The sequence below is a fragment of the Lissotriton helveticus genome, chromosome 9 (assembly GCF_964261635.1).
Source record: "Lissotriton helveticus chromosome 9, aLisHel1.1, whole genome shotgun sequence".
Classification (NCBI taxonomy): domain Eukaryota; kingdom Metazoa; phylum Chordata; class Amphibia; order Caudata; family Salamandridae; genus Lissotriton; species Lissotriton helveticus.
In genome coordinates, this window is record NC_136070.1 from 146,565,973 (window position 1) to 146,584,311 (window position 18,339).

Below are 18,339 nucleotides of genomic sequence, written 5' to 3' on the forward strand. Positions count from 1 at the left end.
CGATCGAAAGATCAAGGTATAGTGAACCCTGCACCTTCTGGGAAAGGCTCACTTTATAGGATAAAATACAAGAAGTCCATACATTTGATGTGAAAATGTAACGGCCCAAAATTACTACCCAACCATATTACAGTAGGAATGATACAGTTTAAAATCACATTTGTCAGCACTTTCTCACTGAACAATGTCGTTTCAACACCCGGTGTTCCTGCAACACCATATATTTACTACAAATTATGATACCAGTCAATGTTTAGTTCACATGAAAATAACAGTGTAGTCCCAATGGGTAAGCCCTTAGAAAAACATTCACTTTGCTAACACAGAATGAGAATGAAGCTTGAGAACACAACATCATATTTTACATAGGAGAATGACATTGTGTTTCAAACATTTACAAATTACTAATCGTGTGCTGAGTATATGGTGGGGAAAGGACAGAGACTTGACTAGGTGTAAAAATAAGATAGCTCCAGGAAGCAACGACCATCTTGAAATCAAGGCCTACATTCAATGTTAAAAAATAAACACAGTTTCTCATAAAAAAATCTTGAATTCATTATGTTAATCACATCATGTTAATACAATTCTGATTTTCTATTAAAATTACTTCACCTTATGTAATTTGCTGTTTTCTTGGAATGAGAATAGAGACTGAGCTCAGTGCAAAAGAATTTGCTGAGTTAACACCAATGCCCAGTCCTGTTTGCCTTTATTTCAACTTTTTCCCACTGAAAAAATCCCTGCTCCCACAATTTACCCTGATTTATTTTTAAAATCTCCTTCTTCTCTGTTCCCAAAAATATTACTGTATGTTATAGTAAACATTTTGAAGCACTTATTATTGGTGTTTTTACCATTTCTCTGTACTATGAATAACAGGCACTACTATTAATTTTATATTTAATGGTACTCTAGTTTAATATAATCCCTTTAAAAAACCAGTGAGCTTATTTATTTTATTTAGTAAAGCTATTTGTGTATCACAGCTCATGGCACTTAGGCAACTGAGGGCATCACATAAACAGATAGAATAACAGTAAAGTAACGCTAAACATAACAGTGCATCCCTTAGATAGCTAGATATAGCCTGAAATCGTGTGCTTGTCGTTTCTTTCAACATGTTAACAAATTAGAATTTAATCATTGTTCCTTGAGTAACAACAGTATTTATTTCCTGTGCATTTTACACAAAAATACGTGTTAATAGTTTCAGAGTTTTTCATTTAAACATTGATTTCTGTATTGGTAAAACATTAATTATTCTAGAACAGGACCAGAGGCTTCAGATTATGCATTTTCCTCTGTGCTTTATTCAGATATCAACCAAGTATGCTATCCATTTTTTCATTATGTTAAATTGTTGTATCAGTATAATATTGCCTATTAGATATGTTGTTGTTTTGATTTTGCCGCAAGGATCTTTTGGTAGATGGCTAAAATATTTTGTTTATCCCAGTTGGTCAGGTGCATTAATTCTATGGCAGGACCGGAGGCTCCGATTATGCTTGTTCAAAGCTGTGCCACCACTACAGATGCAATATCCACCATAGGTTTAAAATAGAAAGATTTAAACACAGAATCAGAGGACCAATCAGCGGCCTTCCTTATGTTAAGCAGACTCACACCCATAGAAAAAGCTTTAGAAGCCATAGCTCCCCGTGCGGAATGCGCACCAAAAATGGAAACATTAAAAAATGTGCAAACATACGTGTCAAGAATTTTCAATTCTATTAAGGACACGGAGGCAAAGATTATCCCGCCCAAAATTTTGTCGGAATAGTTTTTTCTGCATATGTTGATGTTATTGCTTTTTCATGCAATTGGATATTGTGTTTCATTTCTCTATGATCCTTGTTGTTTTACCCTCCCTCTTTTGGTCATTACACATTTCTTCTAGTATGGAATGGTGTATTACGACTTTTACTTCTTTTCAGGTTCTGATCCTAAATGAGGTTATTCCTGTCCATTCCTTTCATCTGCCTGATGACTGTCTCAAATTCCAATATTTCTTCTGTTGCTGCGAGCATCGCGTCCTCCTATTTCAGTGGTCTGCTGTTTCCTGGTGTTGACCTCTACTCCATGGTTTTGTTTTGGACTGCGACTTTCTTCAATTGAACTGTTATTATGGACAAAGAAAGAGGATGTGTTATTCTCTATGGTTCCTTATATAGTGTGGTTACTCTATGGTTTACCATGTGATACCCAGAGCATTCATGGGTATTGTAGTTGTATTTTTTCTTACTTATCTGTGATTGGCTGCTGAGCATTTCTAGTAAAGAAATGAGAAAAGCATAATCTTCGCCTCTGTGTCCTTAATAGAATTGAAAATTCTTGTCACGTATGTTTGCAAATTTTTAATTAATCACTGTCTGCCACGGCCAGCTCCTTCCGAGCAAACATGCTACCATTTTGAGTTTCTCCTCAGAGAGTGGTGGTCTCAGAGTGTCCGTTTTGTCATGTGTGGACCCTCCTGTGCTTCCAATATGAGCCTTGAGCAGATGCTCACTTTCTCGCTTCCCGCCTGAACATGCTCCCAATTTGTTCTGAGTGCCTGATTTGATCCTTGTGCTGCCCTCTGCTGGCCCTCACCCAGCCACCTTGTGCTGCCCTCTGCTGGCCCTCACCCAGCCCTTGTAGCTGGTTCTGGCAGCTTCCGTGCTGCACACCCTGATCTTGCTATTGCCCCCCCTCTGTAGAGGGGTTTGGGTATTATGCCATATTTAGCCGCAAGCCTACTCATTAAAAAACCCATTTCAGGCTTACTGCCTGTAATAGACGTCGTTGCTTCTTGAAAGCAGGACTGTAATAATGTATTAAGCACAGTTAACTGCGGGGGCAAAAGATTTAAACACAAAACCAGGACTGATAGTTAAATTAAACAAAGACAGGAAAGGCAATGTTAAAAATTAATATGGAGAATTGTATATAAAGTCCTGTTTAAGTATTATGTTCCAGCCTTTGCAGTTTCATAAAGTATGAACAAATAGCTAGTATCCAATCTCTGGAAAAGGTGAGAAGCCAAATTACTGCTCATGAATATATGGTCTCCGGGCTTGTGATTGATTAACATACCCCAAGACTCCTGGAACATTTTTCTAATATTGTTCATGGGTATTGTAGTCCTTTGGGTGTACTTTAACCATACATGCCAACATTTTAGAGCAGGCAAGTGGGAGATTTTAAAAATAGTTTGGAGAATGTATTTTTCTCACTGACATATTGAAGCAGGGACAATCTGCTTGAATCGGGTCTATTGGTGTGTAGGATGACAATCTGCATTTCATTTTTGGCATTTTTATAACATATCGCAAACAAAAACTGAGTTTTAAACTCTGTTTTTATTTGCGCTATGTAAAACTGACAAAATAAAATGTCGAGGCCTGACACATGCTCTAACTTCCCTCTCCAATAATTACAAACAAAGAGTTAACCTTTGAAGGCAGAGGTAATTCTATGGCAGGACGGAGGCTCCTATTATGCTTTCTCAATTTCTTTACTGAAAAACACAGCAGCCAATCAGTACGCAGTAAAGAAATAACAAACTACATTACCCATAAACCCTGGGTAACCATAGAGTACGTGAGAGTATATATAGGGTCATAGAGGTGAACACTTCCTCTTTCTTTGCTGCTTCGCAGACAGTTAAGTGCCTTTATCTTATTACATTACTGTTTATGCATTGTGATACTTGATATTTCCAACGCTTACTTGTCTCTGACTTGTACCTGTTTTCACGCTGTGTGCGCTCTCTCACCGCTCGGCGTGTTTGTTCGAGGTCGCTGACCTCGTTTGCCTATTGTGCCGCTTACTGGAGCGTGGGTCACCTCCTGTGTTTGTTTCAACGCGTGTTCCGCGTTGTCTTTGTGCCGGTGTGGAGCGGGAGTTGGAGCTGGCTGAGACGCGCTTCCTCGCGCATCTCTCCATATTCGGGAGCGGTTTTTGCGCATGCGCGAAAGCTTTGTTTACACGCCCGACGAAGGCGTGTATTTTCCTCAGCCGTCAGCTTTGCCTCAAACGGAGGGAACATCTGGTGCTTTCTATCGCAGCCTGCCCTGTTAGTGCTGCCGCTTGAGCTCCCTGACGCCCTCTTTCAATTTTATCTGAGGGTTGTATAAATTATTGCATAGGCTCTGCCTAGAGTGGCTGAATCTTGCTGATGTTCAGTGCGAGTCCTCCCTCCACTATATATTGAATTTTGTTTGGTCAGGTTTTTCCTGAGTTTTTGACTTGCACTAGGGGTACCACTCCCCCAATTTGGCCTTGCCTTGTATAAGTTTCTAAAAACTTGTCTCTTTACCTTCCTGTGGGCATTATTTGGCGGTCTTTGTCACCATGGCGGATTATTATGATGAGGAAGGTGAGGATTATTAGGAGGAGGATGAGCCTTCTGCGTCCCTTGATGACTATATGGGCCAGGCATTGTTTCAGGCAATTGCGCCACTGAAAAGGCATCTTTCTGATTATGCAGCCCAACAAGGTTGGGTGCCTCCTTCCTCTGGACGTAGCAAAAAGTCGCCAAAGAACCCTCACAAATCCAAATTTGCTAAATTGTCCAAAACCCTCTCTGCTCCTTCATCGAGGAAACGTGCTGTACCTGCCCGTTCGGACCCACCGTTCGACACAGATAATAATAATAATAATCCACATTTGTATAGCGCACAATCACCCGTTAGGGTCTCTAGGCGCTGGGGGCCGTCGGGAAGATTAAGCAAGCTATTGCCCAGAGTCACATGGTGCTGGGCTAACCTGCCGCCGGCGCTGGGGATCGAACCGTGATCCCCAGATTCCAGCGTCAGTCGCCCTGGCCGCGGCGCCACACCATCTTCTTCAACCACGTCCTCTGAGCCTGCTAAGCCTCCCCCATCCAAGAAATCTCGGAAGGAGCACTATGTAGATGCGCCATCTTCACCTAAGGTATTGACATTTAATCCTGCAGACATAATTCATCCCAATTCCTCTGCTTGGTTGCCATCCCCCGAGGTGGCAGAATATGTCCAGTCCCACATCCGTACCCCTTTTGAAAAGGATGTGCGAGCTCGTTTACGCTCGGAATGCCCTCGCCCTGACCTTACCGACAAGCTAGCTTCCACGCCTGATGTAGACCCTACCATGGTCACATACATGCGCAAGTATTCTAAGGACCCTACTAAGGGTTTAGATAGGTCGTGGCGTTCGTGCCAGGACAAACTTCTGGATTTGTTGGGCCTACTCACAGAGGTGCTGGACTTGGGTTACAGGGCAAAGGAGTCTGGCGCTCTGATTGACCCAGATGAGTTAATTGGTTGGTCCCAGCGGGCTGTCTGTTTTCTGGGTAATGCTAATTGTGCCTTGTCGGCGGAGCGACGTCGCTCCATTTTGATGAAGCTCGATCCACGCCTCACTGATTTAGCAACTTCGGAATCTGGCCCCCAGGCTCAAGGTTTGCTCTTCGGAGCTCCTTTTCTCAAAGAACTTACTAAGTTTGTTTCGACCTTCAGCGGGCTCGATAAAGCTCAAGCGAACCTGAGACGGGCCTTCTGCCCGGTTTTCGGCAGGGCCGGACGAAGGGGACGTTCGTCCGGCCGTGGGTCAGACCAGCCCGCTCAACGGGGGAATAAGTCCCACAGAGGAGGACAAGGCTACTCCTTCAACAAATCTTCATTCTACCCTTCCAGAAAAGGCCGAGGGCAGCATGGCAAAGGCGGTTACAATGGTAACCAAGGAGGACGTCCAGAGTCTTCCGCATCAGGTGAGCTTGATTCTCGCTTCCAATGTGATTTTGGGGGGAAGGATTAAATTTTTTCTGCACAATTGGCGTTTGATCTCAAACGATGCCTGGGTGCTGGAGACGGTGCAAGGGTACAAGATAGAATTTTATTCTCGCCCTCACCAACATCTCCGGCCACGCCCTCTTGTTTTTTCCCGACCAGATCAGGAGGTTATCTCCACAGAAATCTCTTCCCTGTTGGCCAAAGGGGCCATCGTTCCGACGTCTCCTCATCCCCAGGGTTTCGTAAGCAACGTTTTTCTCGTGGAGAAAAAAGGGGGAGGGTCTCGTTTAGTACTCAACTTAAAAGACTTCAACGGTGGCGTAGTCTATCGTCATTTCAAGATGGAGGGCATCCATCTTCTCAGAGACCTTCTTCAGGAGGGAGATTGGATGGTTCGACCGGATCTAAAGGATGCCTATCTCTCAGTTCCAGTTTATGCTCCTCATCGTCGCTACCTTCAGTTCCAATGGATGGGCAGTTGGTACGAGTACAAGGTCCTTCCTTTCGGCCTTTCTTCCGCTCCGTGGTGCTTCACGAAGCTCCTTCGTCCTGTGATGGAATCTTTGAGATCACGCGGAGTTCGGTTAATTGTCTACCTAGACGATTTTCTCCTCTTGGCTCAGTGTCCTGTTCTTCTTCAATCACATTTGCAATGGTCCGTGGATCTTCTACAGTCTTTGGGTTTTCTAGTGAATCCCCTAAAGTCAAATTTTTCTCCATCTCAAACTATGGATTTTCTGGGCTTTCAAATAGATTCAATCTCATGTCAGTTACTTCTGCCAAGTCAGAAGATCAGATCCATCAAGAGGGACTTGTGGTTACTTCTTGCTCAAGAGACGGTCTCTTTGCGCTCATTGGCTCGGATTGTGGGTCTTCTATCATCCTCCATCCAAGCGATATTTCCGGGTCCATTACATTATCGTGCGCTTCAGCGCCTCAAAATCCGTCATCTCCAGAAGGGTCTTCGGTACTCAGATCACGTCCCTCTTTCAGAGGAAGCCCGGACAGAGATGATGTGGTGGCTGGACCACATGGAATCCTGGAACGGCCGTGCGCTCTTCAGGAGGACCCCTGATGTTGTGATAGAGTCAGATGCCAGCCTCTGGGGTTGGGGAGCCCGCTGCGGTTCAGTGTCAACAGGGGGTCGTTGGTCTCCAGAGGAATTGTCTCTCCACATCAATTGCCTGGAGCTTCTGGCGGGCTCTTTCGTGATTCGATGTCTCTCTCCTATCCAAACGAATTGTTGCATTCTTCTCAGAATGGACAATGTCTCGGCAGTTCGTTATGTGAACAAACTGGGGGGGTACCAGATCCAGACTACTCTCAGAAATTGCGAAGGATTTCTGGCACCTTTGCTTGGACCGCAAGATCACGGTTATTGCCGAATACCTGCCGGGCTCTCGCAATCTAATTGCGGACTGGAACTCTCGCCATCTGCGAGATTACAGCGATTGGAGGCTTCATCCTCGGGTATTTCGCAGGTTGTCCCAATTTTGGGGAATTTGTCATCTGGACCTTTTTGCCTCCCGTCTCAACACCCAGGTTCCCCAGTTCTACAGTTGGAGGCCAGATCCGGAAGCTCTAGCCACGGATGCATTTCTACAGGTCTGGCCTCCTCTGCTATGCTATGCATTTCCGCCGTTCCTCATGTTTCCCCGAGTTCTAACCCGGGCCCGTCTATTCTCTTCGGAGCTTATTCTAATAACCCCTCTTTGGAGGGCTCAAGCGTGGTTTCCAGTTCTTCTGGAGATGAGTTGCTCGTCGCCGCTCCTCCTTCCACATGTATGGAACCTGTTGCTGGACCCTCTACGGGAACCACATCCTCTAGTAATGTTGGGCCAGCTCCTGCTAGTAGCGTGGAGAATTTCGGGGAACGCATGGAAAATCCAAGGCTTATCGGGAGACGCTACAAGATTCATCAATGAGGCTTGGGCCCCCAACTCACATAAGTGCTATAAATCAAGTTGGAAGCGTTGGTGTGATTGGTGCTCACAGCGGTCGGTGGATCCCGTTTCAGCGGATCTCACTTTGATCATTAACTTTTTGGCTTCTATGGCATCCTCTGGGCTAGCTTACAGAACGGTTAATAACTTTCGTTCTGCGATTTCTGCAGGTCATATTCCTGTGGATGGTAAACCAGCGGGAGAACATCCCTTAATCTCGAAATTGTTGTGGGGAATCCGGATGGTAAAACCTCCTTGCCCCAAGTATGTTGCCCTTTGGGATGTTTCTATTGTTTTGCGTTTTCTGTCTGATTGGCCTTCCAATAATCTCTTATCCCGCAAGCAACTCTCAGCTAAACTGACTATGCTTCTGTGTATGGTCTCTTGTAAAAGAGTGTCTGATGTGCGGGCTTTGGATCTCGCGGGTCGTACCTTCTCGCCTGAGGGTGTCTCTTTTGTCATTTCAAAGCGAACAAAAGTGTGTAGTCCAATGTCTAAAGGATTATGAGGTAAGCACTGCACCTTTTCGTTCTGATTCACAAGGTCAATTGCTTATCGCTTTACAGAAGCCTTTCAAGCCTGTTTCTCCAGCTACGTTGGCACGTTGGTTACGTTGGCTCATGCAGGAAGCGGGCATTGATATCTCCCTCTTTGGGGCCCATTCTGCAAGAGGAGCTATGGCTTCCAAGGCTTTTTCCATGGGTGCTAGTCTTCATGATATCATGAGGGCTGCGGATTGGTCATCTGAGTCTGTTTTCAAAACATTTTATTTTAAACCAATTGTAGATGTTGCATCTGTTGTGGTGGCTAAGCTTTAAACAAGCATAATCGGAGCCTCCGTCCTGCCATAGAATTAAAAATTTGCTAACATTCGTGCCAAGAATAGAATAGAATTGAAAATTCTTGGCACGCATGTTAGCACATTTTTAATTCTTGGAGGGGGAGATTGGATCATGTGTGACAGGTATTAATATTTTATTTTTTGCCGTTTTACAAAACTCTAAATTGGGTTTCTGCATGCGGGAATCGGCAGGCAGGAGATTAGCTTTGAAATCAGTAGTGTGTGTACCTCCTAAATCTGGGGGGTTGGCATATATGTTTAACTCCTATATTTATGTTGCTGTACATGGCTGCTGTTTGAATAAACTGGAAGAGAGACTGAATAATCCTCACCCCTATTCCTTAATAGAACTGGGAATTCTAAATCACAGATGCTATCCCAAATCTAACTCTATCTGATAAAGTGCTAGAAAAATGTAAAACCTTATTGCGGAAGGAATTTGAATTGGGAACATCCTTAATCCTACTACAAATAAGCTAAACATTCGGAACTGTATGCAAGGAAGATATTCCCAGACTACTAATGCTATCATGTCTGTGTACACTTTCTGCTAAGACTTGAAGAGACGCACAGACCCTGTCCGAGTTCCATTTACACCCAATTGAAGCACTGCTGTTTTAAGATGGCCGCCAAGCATTACATAACCAGAGCCTGTCTTTACGGTCCGTGCTTGACTTCCATAGTCCCTTTTTTGTTTCTAGACTCGGCGGCAATTTTGGATACTGTTGAGAAAAGTAAACAGGCCAGCCTGTAGGTGTTTACTGATGGCGTTTTCCAACCCATGGGACCCGGTGCAGCCGTCGGCCGCTGCATTAATGCTGGCCCAGTGTATCAGCTCAGGAGTCCTGAGTCAGGTAAGCAACTGCCGCGATAACCGACCTCCGCCCTGTCAGTGTAATGTAACATACAGAATTAAATTGGGGAATCCTCATCAACCCAGAGGATGAGCTGCGCCTAACACCGACGCTGCTTTCTTTGGATGTAGAGAACAAGGTTCTATTCCCAGCGTCGTTCAACATTCTGTGATTCTGGGCAAATCACTTAATCTCTCAGTGCGGAAAGCAGGATGAGTCTGCTCAGAATGTGGTCACGTAAATCGCCACAATGCTTTTTGTGTTGAGCTCGTGCCATCTTAAACTTCAAAAAGTGAAAAACGCTAAAATATCGTTTTTCGGCGGCTCCCTTACAGTTCCATTCTGTACACTACTGTTTACAAATCAATTGTTAACATTTTCCTGATGTAGATCACTAACTGGCAGCCTGCATTGCACCCTCATCTAACACGCCGCATCCTGTCAACCACATTTTTTCATGTTTGTGTTTTTATTTACTCATTCTATGGATAGCACAAACAACGGAAGTGCACAAACAACGGAAGTTGTATGTCGTCAAAGATGCATGTATCGTTAATGGTAGCGTAGACAAAAGGAAACATTTCTTCTGTATGTATGGCTTTCTCCTGCACAGAAAGGATGTGGAATTTTAATCAAGATCTACATATTCCATTGACGACATGCTTAAGGAAGCATTGTCAAAGCCAATCGGCCTCATCTATGGATACTATTGGTTCTGCAAATGGTTCAAGCCATGCTGAACAGAATAACCGATGCTGTGTCGCATGGCTTGTAAAAAAAAATAAGACAGGTGGTATATTTTATTGTGCAGCAGGCAGTAATGTTATTATTCTGGAAAGCAGTTTATATTACAAGCAATATTAAATAATGCGTCTGTAAGTAACAATTATGGACAGGAACTGAAGGAAAGGGTTTAATCTGATGTCATGTAAATAACGGTGAGAGAATGTTTTGTTCACTTCTATCGTGATTGTTTATACAGTGCACATCACAAAAGGATTTGTACATTGGTGCTTACAAAATGTAATTATTAGCAAATGAAGTAGTATTCATTGTGGTCTACTGTGAAAGTATGAAAGGCTGAGTCAGCCGTGCTGCGAAGCGAGCCTGTATCATGCAGGTTACATACAAATATCTTACAGTGCATGAATCGCTGCTTAATGTTGCTAGTTTTAGAAGGCAGCTGAAGGAAATAACGTTCTCAAGTCGCCCATAGCATTGAAAAAATGGGAACTCTAAGCAGTGGTGACACAGAATACTGTCTGCATCACACAAAAACATGACACGTGTGGACATACAAATAATCCACTGCTAAATTTATTTTATTTTTATTTATTTAATGCGATTTTATATAGCGCGAACATTACCCGAAGGTGTCGGAGCGCTTTACAAAAGAACCAGTTGCGATACATAAGGACTTAGGATTACATGAGGTACATAAAAGATACAAACGGAAACAATTGCAAATGTACACGTTGTAAAGTCACACAAGGAAGAGATACAAATAGAGAAAATTGCAAATGTACAAGTTGTAAAGTCACTCAAGGAAGAGATACAAACTCTAATAATCACATAGGAATGGTAGTGAGTACAAGGGTCTACTACATATACTAGTGGTTAGAGTTATCTCTATATTGATATATATACAAATAGTAGATTTGCTCAGGATTACATTTTACTAGCGATTAGGCTGGACAAGTATATATCTCACATTTACAGAGTTAACAGGGATATAAAAAAAAAGAGGTAGAGAGCGGTAGGTGGGGCAGAAGAGTCAGAGGCTGAGATTGGTGAGAGGAGAGAGGGGGACCTGAGGGGGAGAAAGAGCTAAGGCAGTCCAGCAAAAGAGAAATGACTGTAGGTCGGCAGGATGGAATCCAATGGACCAAATAAAAGGACAAGAATCCACAAAATGGCGGACCCTGGTCGTGGGCATCGATGGAAACCATCTCAAAGTGGCAAGATGCACCCAGGTCAGGACCCAAAAACCATGAGAGCAGAGTTCCATTAAGTGGGGTCGGAGGGGGAACGCAGTCAGAGCACCGAGGAGCACTCGTCCATCTTGTGCTCAGTAAGCGCGCATCTGACCCGGAGAGTTTAAGGCCGGTGGGGGGACAGGTCATCGAAGCCCCCCACTGTCAATAACATAACATCTGGGGGAACACCAGGGTGATTAGCAGTGCCCCCGCTCACCGTCTACCATCCCGCGGTGCGTGACAGCACACAGTGGAGAGACCCCATGCATCCAGCGCTGCACTCACCCCTCAAGAAGCACATTGCCAGCCACCAACTCTGCTCCGATCTCCCGCACCGCGAGCGGCTAGGCGAGGCTCGCTGAAGTGCTGGGGGTCTCGGAGAGCGCCCGCGCTCACCGTGTGTAGTGTGGGAAGGTGCCGGCAGCCGCGGGTAGAGGATCAGCCTTGGCAGCAGTGATGGCGGGTGGCGTAGCTCCGCCGATGCCATCTGCGGTTCCTCTTCATTACTGGCGGGACGGCAGCCAGGTGGCACTGGGGGATCGCAGTTCTGCAGCCACCCACTCCCTGGGTGTGTTGGAATCGAGATGGGCCACTTTCAGGGATATTTCGCCGAAAAGGCGATCCCTGGCCCGGTAGCAGATGTCTCCTTTTCTTTATGCTTTCCTATGTGCACAGCATCAAGCACTAAGTACATCGACTAGCTTATCTCTCAGTCGGTGGATGACTGACGTGAAATGGTACAGAACGTGGCTAAGGTTTCTGCGCTCTGGCTTGGAACTATAACAAAAGGGCATGGGAGACAAGAGAGGGAGAAGTGAAAACATGAACATAACGTCACTTCTGCACCTGATAAACAGGGATGGAAAAGCAGATTGCATAAGGATTGCTTCGGTACATGCTCTCGCCCACTCAACTATATTTTTGGGTAAACCCGATGGAGAATTTCTTAAGTGAGTGTGTCTGGAGATAATTTGTTTCTAGACAATGTGAATTTTTTTTTTTAGATATGTAGGGTATATGCATTCTAATTAGATGCTTTCAGTTGTCACATTTCATGCTCGAGTTGCCCACCGAATCCTGTTTTTGCCTTTTGAAATGTGTACTTCACTTACGCGGTAAAAGAAAAACGACGAGTACCAGAATGCAATGAGGAAAACCATGGCTGTATTAGTCAATTACACTTTTGCAAAAAAATGTAAGTGCTCCGTTCTACATGGTATCCATGTGTCCCCAAATCGGGTGACACATTCAGCTAGCAAAAACATCAAATGGTAAAAGGAGCGGGCTCTCGTGTGCGGTGCGCCCAAACAAAGGACAAACATGGTAGCAGTGGACGGATGCAAGTACGATAAAAGTACTTGGCCAATGCACTGGGGGGTGGGGTTGCTGAACACAAGAAGATGCATGCCATGCACCAAGCGAAATGAAGTATTTGAAAGTGACGAAGGAACAAATAAATGGTAAGCCTATAGGCGGGCTGAAGTGCACTGAATTGTAGACAGCAGTCTATTCGAGACAGCGCATGCGCTCTCTAGCCAAGACCGAAAAACATGTCTTGTAAAAAATACATTTGTCCCAGTTGGTGTCATGCAGTATTGTGACATTGTTTATTTTTGTATCGGAGCCTTGATAGCCTCCCTGATTATGCCAGGCAGGGCCAGCGCTAGGTGTGGGCAGCTGCTTACCTTATCACTGTAGGGTCCCACATCTCTTTTTCTCTCAGCTGGGCCTCGCAGTGCTGTGTCAAAGCTGCAAGGACCAGGGATGGGTTCCCTGGCCTCCTCACTATGGCCAGCACTGTGAGGCCCAGCTGAGGTCTGGAGAGAGCAAAACATGTCCACTTTCTCTGGGTCTCACGGTGCTGGACCATGGCTGCGAGGGCCAGGAAACGTGTGTCCACTCCCCTGGGCCTCACAGCTCTGCATGTATGCCAACTTATGCAAACAAGAAAGAAAGAGATATTGGAAAAAAATTAGAGGGACACCCCTCCCCTGGGTTCGCAGCTGTGACCCAGTGCTGAGAGGCTCAGCAGAGGGAGCAGGTATTGCCAAAGCCAATAGGTCTCGTCTATGCAAGAGCTATTGGCTTTGCCAGTTTGTATTAGCCATATTTTACACCAGCGTGGTTGCACTTCAGCATGGCTAAAAGTTAGTGGCGTAGAGTTTTGTGGAGTGTTGTGGTGTAGAGTGGTGCGGCATAGTGTCGTAGAGTGGCAAGTAGTGGAGTGGAATAGAGGGATTTGAGTAGAGTGGCCTAGAGTTGAGTGATATAGAGTGATGTAGAATGTCGTGGAGTGGCGTAACAGAGTGAAGTAAAGTGGCATGGGGTGGAGTGTCAGTGTTGTGGAGTAGTGTGTCATAGAGTGGAGTAGTGTAGAGTGGAGTCTGCATGGTGTGATAGTGCAACTTCTTTTGAATTGAAGTGACCATTACATTTGCACAGACACCCAGGTTTACTGATAATCTATACAGCTCACAGGCGATAAGGTGTGGAAATAGCATCACCTAGTGTATTGATTTGATAATTTGAAAATATTGCGTTCCAGCACACTTCAGAACTGCTTGATTTGTGCTTTCATAATTCTGATATATTTTCACAGTTCATTTACAGACATTTAAATTTTGTTAGTGGTAGAAGTCTTTCCTTTCACGCTCATAGATTGTCAGATCAATCCTCTCACTTTGAAGTCAGAGAAAGAAAAGTAAACCCCAAGCTTTCTCAGAAACCAGAGCCTAACATTTGAACTCTTTCTTTTGATCTACAGCAAATGTGACAAGATAGGAACAAAATTGAAAGGCCTGTTTCCAGACAGTGAGTACTCAAGGAAGATTACAGTAGACAAATGACGCTCCCCTGGAGGGACAAAGACATGCTGGGCAGCCTAAAACAAATAAAGCCAGCAAATGGAATGCAAGTAAATGGGAGGTACTAAGCCAATGGCGAGCAGTGGGTGAAATGCATTCTTAAGTCTGCTTTCAGAATGTCCCAAAGAAATCTTTAGCAACAAGACAGCTTTGCTGTCTGGTAGGCTTCAACCTAAAAAGGCTCCTCTCCTGGGCTTCACTGCTCTAGATCATGCTTATAAAGACCAGGGGAGTGAGCACTCCTCCTGGGCCTTACAACGCTAGACCATGACCGTGATACTCCCTACCCATGGCTTTGCAAGACAAGATAATGGCTGTGAGGTCCCTGGATCTCAGGGACGGTAGACGGTGGGTGGTAGGCCAAGGGGAAAGGACCAAATCCAATGAGTGGAGGGGAACAGTTATGTGGTTTCCCTGAACTGATATACATAAACCGAAAGTGGAGGGTGTCTCCCAAACTAAGCAGTCACTATACCCTGCTCCTTAGTGCTCACCAGGCACTGTACATGTGTTCTTATAGAACCCTCATCCACATTCTAATGATGTGGCATGCTTCCTCATTGGGCCGTCACCTAGTGAGGTACTCACCACCAGGTGGGCCAAACTCGCAATGGAAGGGAACACTTCGATATTCTCTATGTTTTTAATAGAATCTTAGGACAGAAAACGTTAAAAATATCTCCAGGGAACTTGTATTCCATTGCCATGGTTACTGAATGTGGCATTGGAATGTACTGGGTGATTCCAGCTGATCATTCGAGGTCCGGCAGTTATGCGGAGACCTCTGAAGTAGGCTGGTGAGATGGGACTGTTGTGTGTACTCTTGGAGAATAAAGAAGACTTTAATCATCTTCATACTCTCGTGGATTCATTGAAGAACCCTTATTACAGAACTCTAACCCAATTCTCTAAGAGGTGCCCTGTGATATGGTTAAAACATAACATGACACATAGAGACATTTACTGAGCCAGTGTGTCTATTCTAGGTGAACATGTTTCATCTGCTCACAAAATGAGCATATTTTATCAGGACCTTTAAGATCCTTGTACTCCTAACGTAAACTGAGTTATGCATCCGCACTCATTCAATGCAAGATCAAGATGGTTACAAAACCCTTCTATCCACGGTGAGTTGTTTGAAAACTGGAGATTATCCATTCCAGGAATCGGGTCAACAGAGATTATCCAGGCCTTGCATGGAATGCATAAGTCCCCTCTTTGTTTGTCCTTTCAATGGAACTACTTACTCAAAAAATAATCTCCAATCCGGTCATCTGGGAAAGGACAAAAATGTAATGCACACAAAGCAGTACAAAGGAAGCCGCCTTACAGGAGCAAGGGAAGATGTGAAATTCTCCTTATCAAAAGATGTTATGTTGTGTTAGCCAATTTATAGAGCGCAGCGTTTACCCAGAGGTGTCTTGGCGCTAGTCCTGGGAACAACGAGTGAACCAATGTGGGAGGCGAAGGCCTACTAATTAAAAAGCCATGTCTTTAAATGCTTTCGAAATTGGAAAAGGGAGGGAGCTGTCCTTAGGGGGAGAGGGAGAAGGTTCCAAGCTCTGGAAGCTCGCACCACAAAACTGCTTCCTCCCCATTTTGCTTTTTTAAGTTTGATAAAACTGACTTTAACAGCATCTAATAATCTTACATTTCTAATAGGCATATACCAGGTTAAGGCCTTTTTCAGAAACAAGGGTCCAGAGTTATGAAGGGCTCTCTAAGTAAGGCAAAGTGCCTTAAACGTGGTTCTATGTTTGACCTTCAACCAATGAAGGTCTTTTAATGCACAGGAGACTGATTGGTGTCTGGGAAGTTCCAGTAAAAATCTTGCTGCCGAGTTTTGTAAAACCTGCAGTTTGTTCAAGTACTGAGCCCGCAGGCCATTGCAATAATCTATTCTAGATAGTATGAGTGTGGATATACTGATTTCCTGGCTGCAGTAGAGGGGAATATCAGGATTTTCTTCAGGATTCTTAACACATTATATGAAGATGAGATTACTGCGTTGACTTGTTTACCTAAATGTAGGCGGTCATTGGAATGACTCCCAGGCTTTTTGCTTTGCTACATGAATAGGGAGGGATCCCATTTCAGCTGGCCAACAGGCAGCTGACCAGAAATGTGAACCATACCCCTCCAAAATCGCCTCTATTTTCCCAGCATTAAGCTTGAGACAGTGTTTGTCCATCCAAGTATTGATATGTCTCATACATTGTTGAATGCGGTCACTCGTCTCAGTAGAAGTATTGAGTGTGGAGAGCACGATTTGCGTGTCATCCGCTTAGGAAGTCAAAGCAAAGCCAAAAGAATGAACCAATGGGGCCAGTTCCACAACATAAATATTAATAAAAAGGGTAGGGCTAAGCGAAGATCACTGGGGAACTCCGCAAGGAAAACTAAAGGAATTTGATGAAAAGAAATCAATGTTGATAGTATGTTGAAATTCTCATCTCATCCTCTAGATGTAATACACATGCCTGAAACTGGCTCATGAGTAGTACATTATTAAGCAGCATTCCAAACATTGTGAACTTAGCAAAATGTCTGGACATCCTACTAAATGCTGTATGCAAAAAAATCCTAGGCAATCTTGACGATAAATAAAACAAGTAACTAGACCCAAATGCGAAAGGAACAGTCAGAAAAAATATGAAATTATTTAAAAAAGGCAAACATGTTTTTAATATACATGATAAAAATCACATAGATAACTGAAATTAATCAGACTATATAAGAAAAAACACCATCAATTACTACAAGGTGTCCACGAACAGAGTGAAGATAAAGTATTTTATCTTCACTCTGTTCGTGGACACCTTGTAGTAATTGATGGTGTCTTTTCTTATATAAAATGTTTTAATTTGTGTCATTATAGATTTCACTGCATATATTTTTGTATTGTATTGTCATATATTCTGATTAAATTGTTAAATCGCAGAAACAACTAGATTTTATATATAATATATGCTTTGTAGATGCTTGAAAATGTAGAAAATACTGCTAATTACTCTGCTTTAGAAGATTTCTGTCCTCACTAAATAATTTTCCTGATATCCATTACATATTAGAATATACTGCCAGTAATATGGAACACTGAAAAAATACATTTAAATGCACATCTTGTCTGAAAAGTTTAGAATGCTGTTTATTCTATTGCTTTGTTATTTTCACAGAGCATGCTGGACTTTGCCCATGAAGATACTCCATGCTTTACTCGAGTTACAGAACTGGAACGCCTTTTGGACATCAAAGCAGAAATAAATCAAGTATGCAACTTTTTCTTTATTGTATATAACCTTGGTACACTCTGCTACAAGTCTGGGAAGATATCCTTGATACTCTGTAGGGCAAATCACTGCTTAAGAAAGCATGGCTGAAGCCAATCCCCTTGATACTACAAAAGATGGGAAGCCTCGTTCTTGCAAGCAGGAGTAGATTCCGGAAAAAGTTGTGGGTGAAGCTGCAGCAAAGGAGAGTGGAGATAACTAGGTGAATATAATTAAGGACTTCCTCTATGGGAAACAAATATCTAGGGACCCAACAAGCCTTTCAGGGCTGGAGGGAAGTCAAATGAGGCCTTTCATGAGCCACAGCACCATGCTGTTACATGTAAACATGGTATTTGGAGGAGCTAAGGGGTTATCCTTAGATTTCCCAAATATCAAAGGTTTTAAAGGGTCACATTACGAAGATGTCTTAGTCTCCATCTTCAGGAAGAAACGACCATGGTAGCCCCATCTGACTGCACTGGGGAACCTCTGCAAGAAAAAAAGACCTTGATCAACCCCGTAAAATCCTAGTGTTTGACATCCAGAGAAAGAAAAGGTAACCGTTTCAGGTTAGGAAGGACAAAATTGAGCAAGAAAAATAATTCCTGTATTTTGATGTGATAACTGCCAATCCAATTAATTTACAGTATGAACACATCCCCAAACTAGAACTTGGCAAGAACTATGGCAACGGCATCAGCAGTCAAGTGGACACAATCATCTAAGCAACACATGGATGCAGGCTCTCGTATAGGTATGAAAAATGAGGGTTGAGCCCCAATACCAGTGAAGTAGGGGTAACAGAAATGAGATTCTTGAAAAAACTTCAGTGCTAT

General features: G+C 43.7%; 1 protein-coding gene across 1 annotated transcript in view; it reads left to right on the plus strand.

Moving 5' to 3' along the window:
- Window positions 1-9,211: 9,211 nt before the first annotated feature.
- The window catches only part of LOC144781040 (HAUS augmin-like complex subunit 2), a 62,864-nt gene continuing 53,736 nt past the window's right edge, over window positions 9,212-18,339 (plus strand). Inside the window, exons 1-2 of the mRNA XM_078659658.1 lie at window positions 9,212-9,391; window positions 17,408-17,500. Of these exons, the coding sequence (XP_078515784.1) occupies window positions 9,302-9,391; window positions 17,408-17,500 (183 nt within the window). The 5' untranslated portion in view covers window positions 9,212-9,301. The remainder of the gene's footprint in view (window positions 9,392-17,407; window positions 17,501-18,339) is intronic.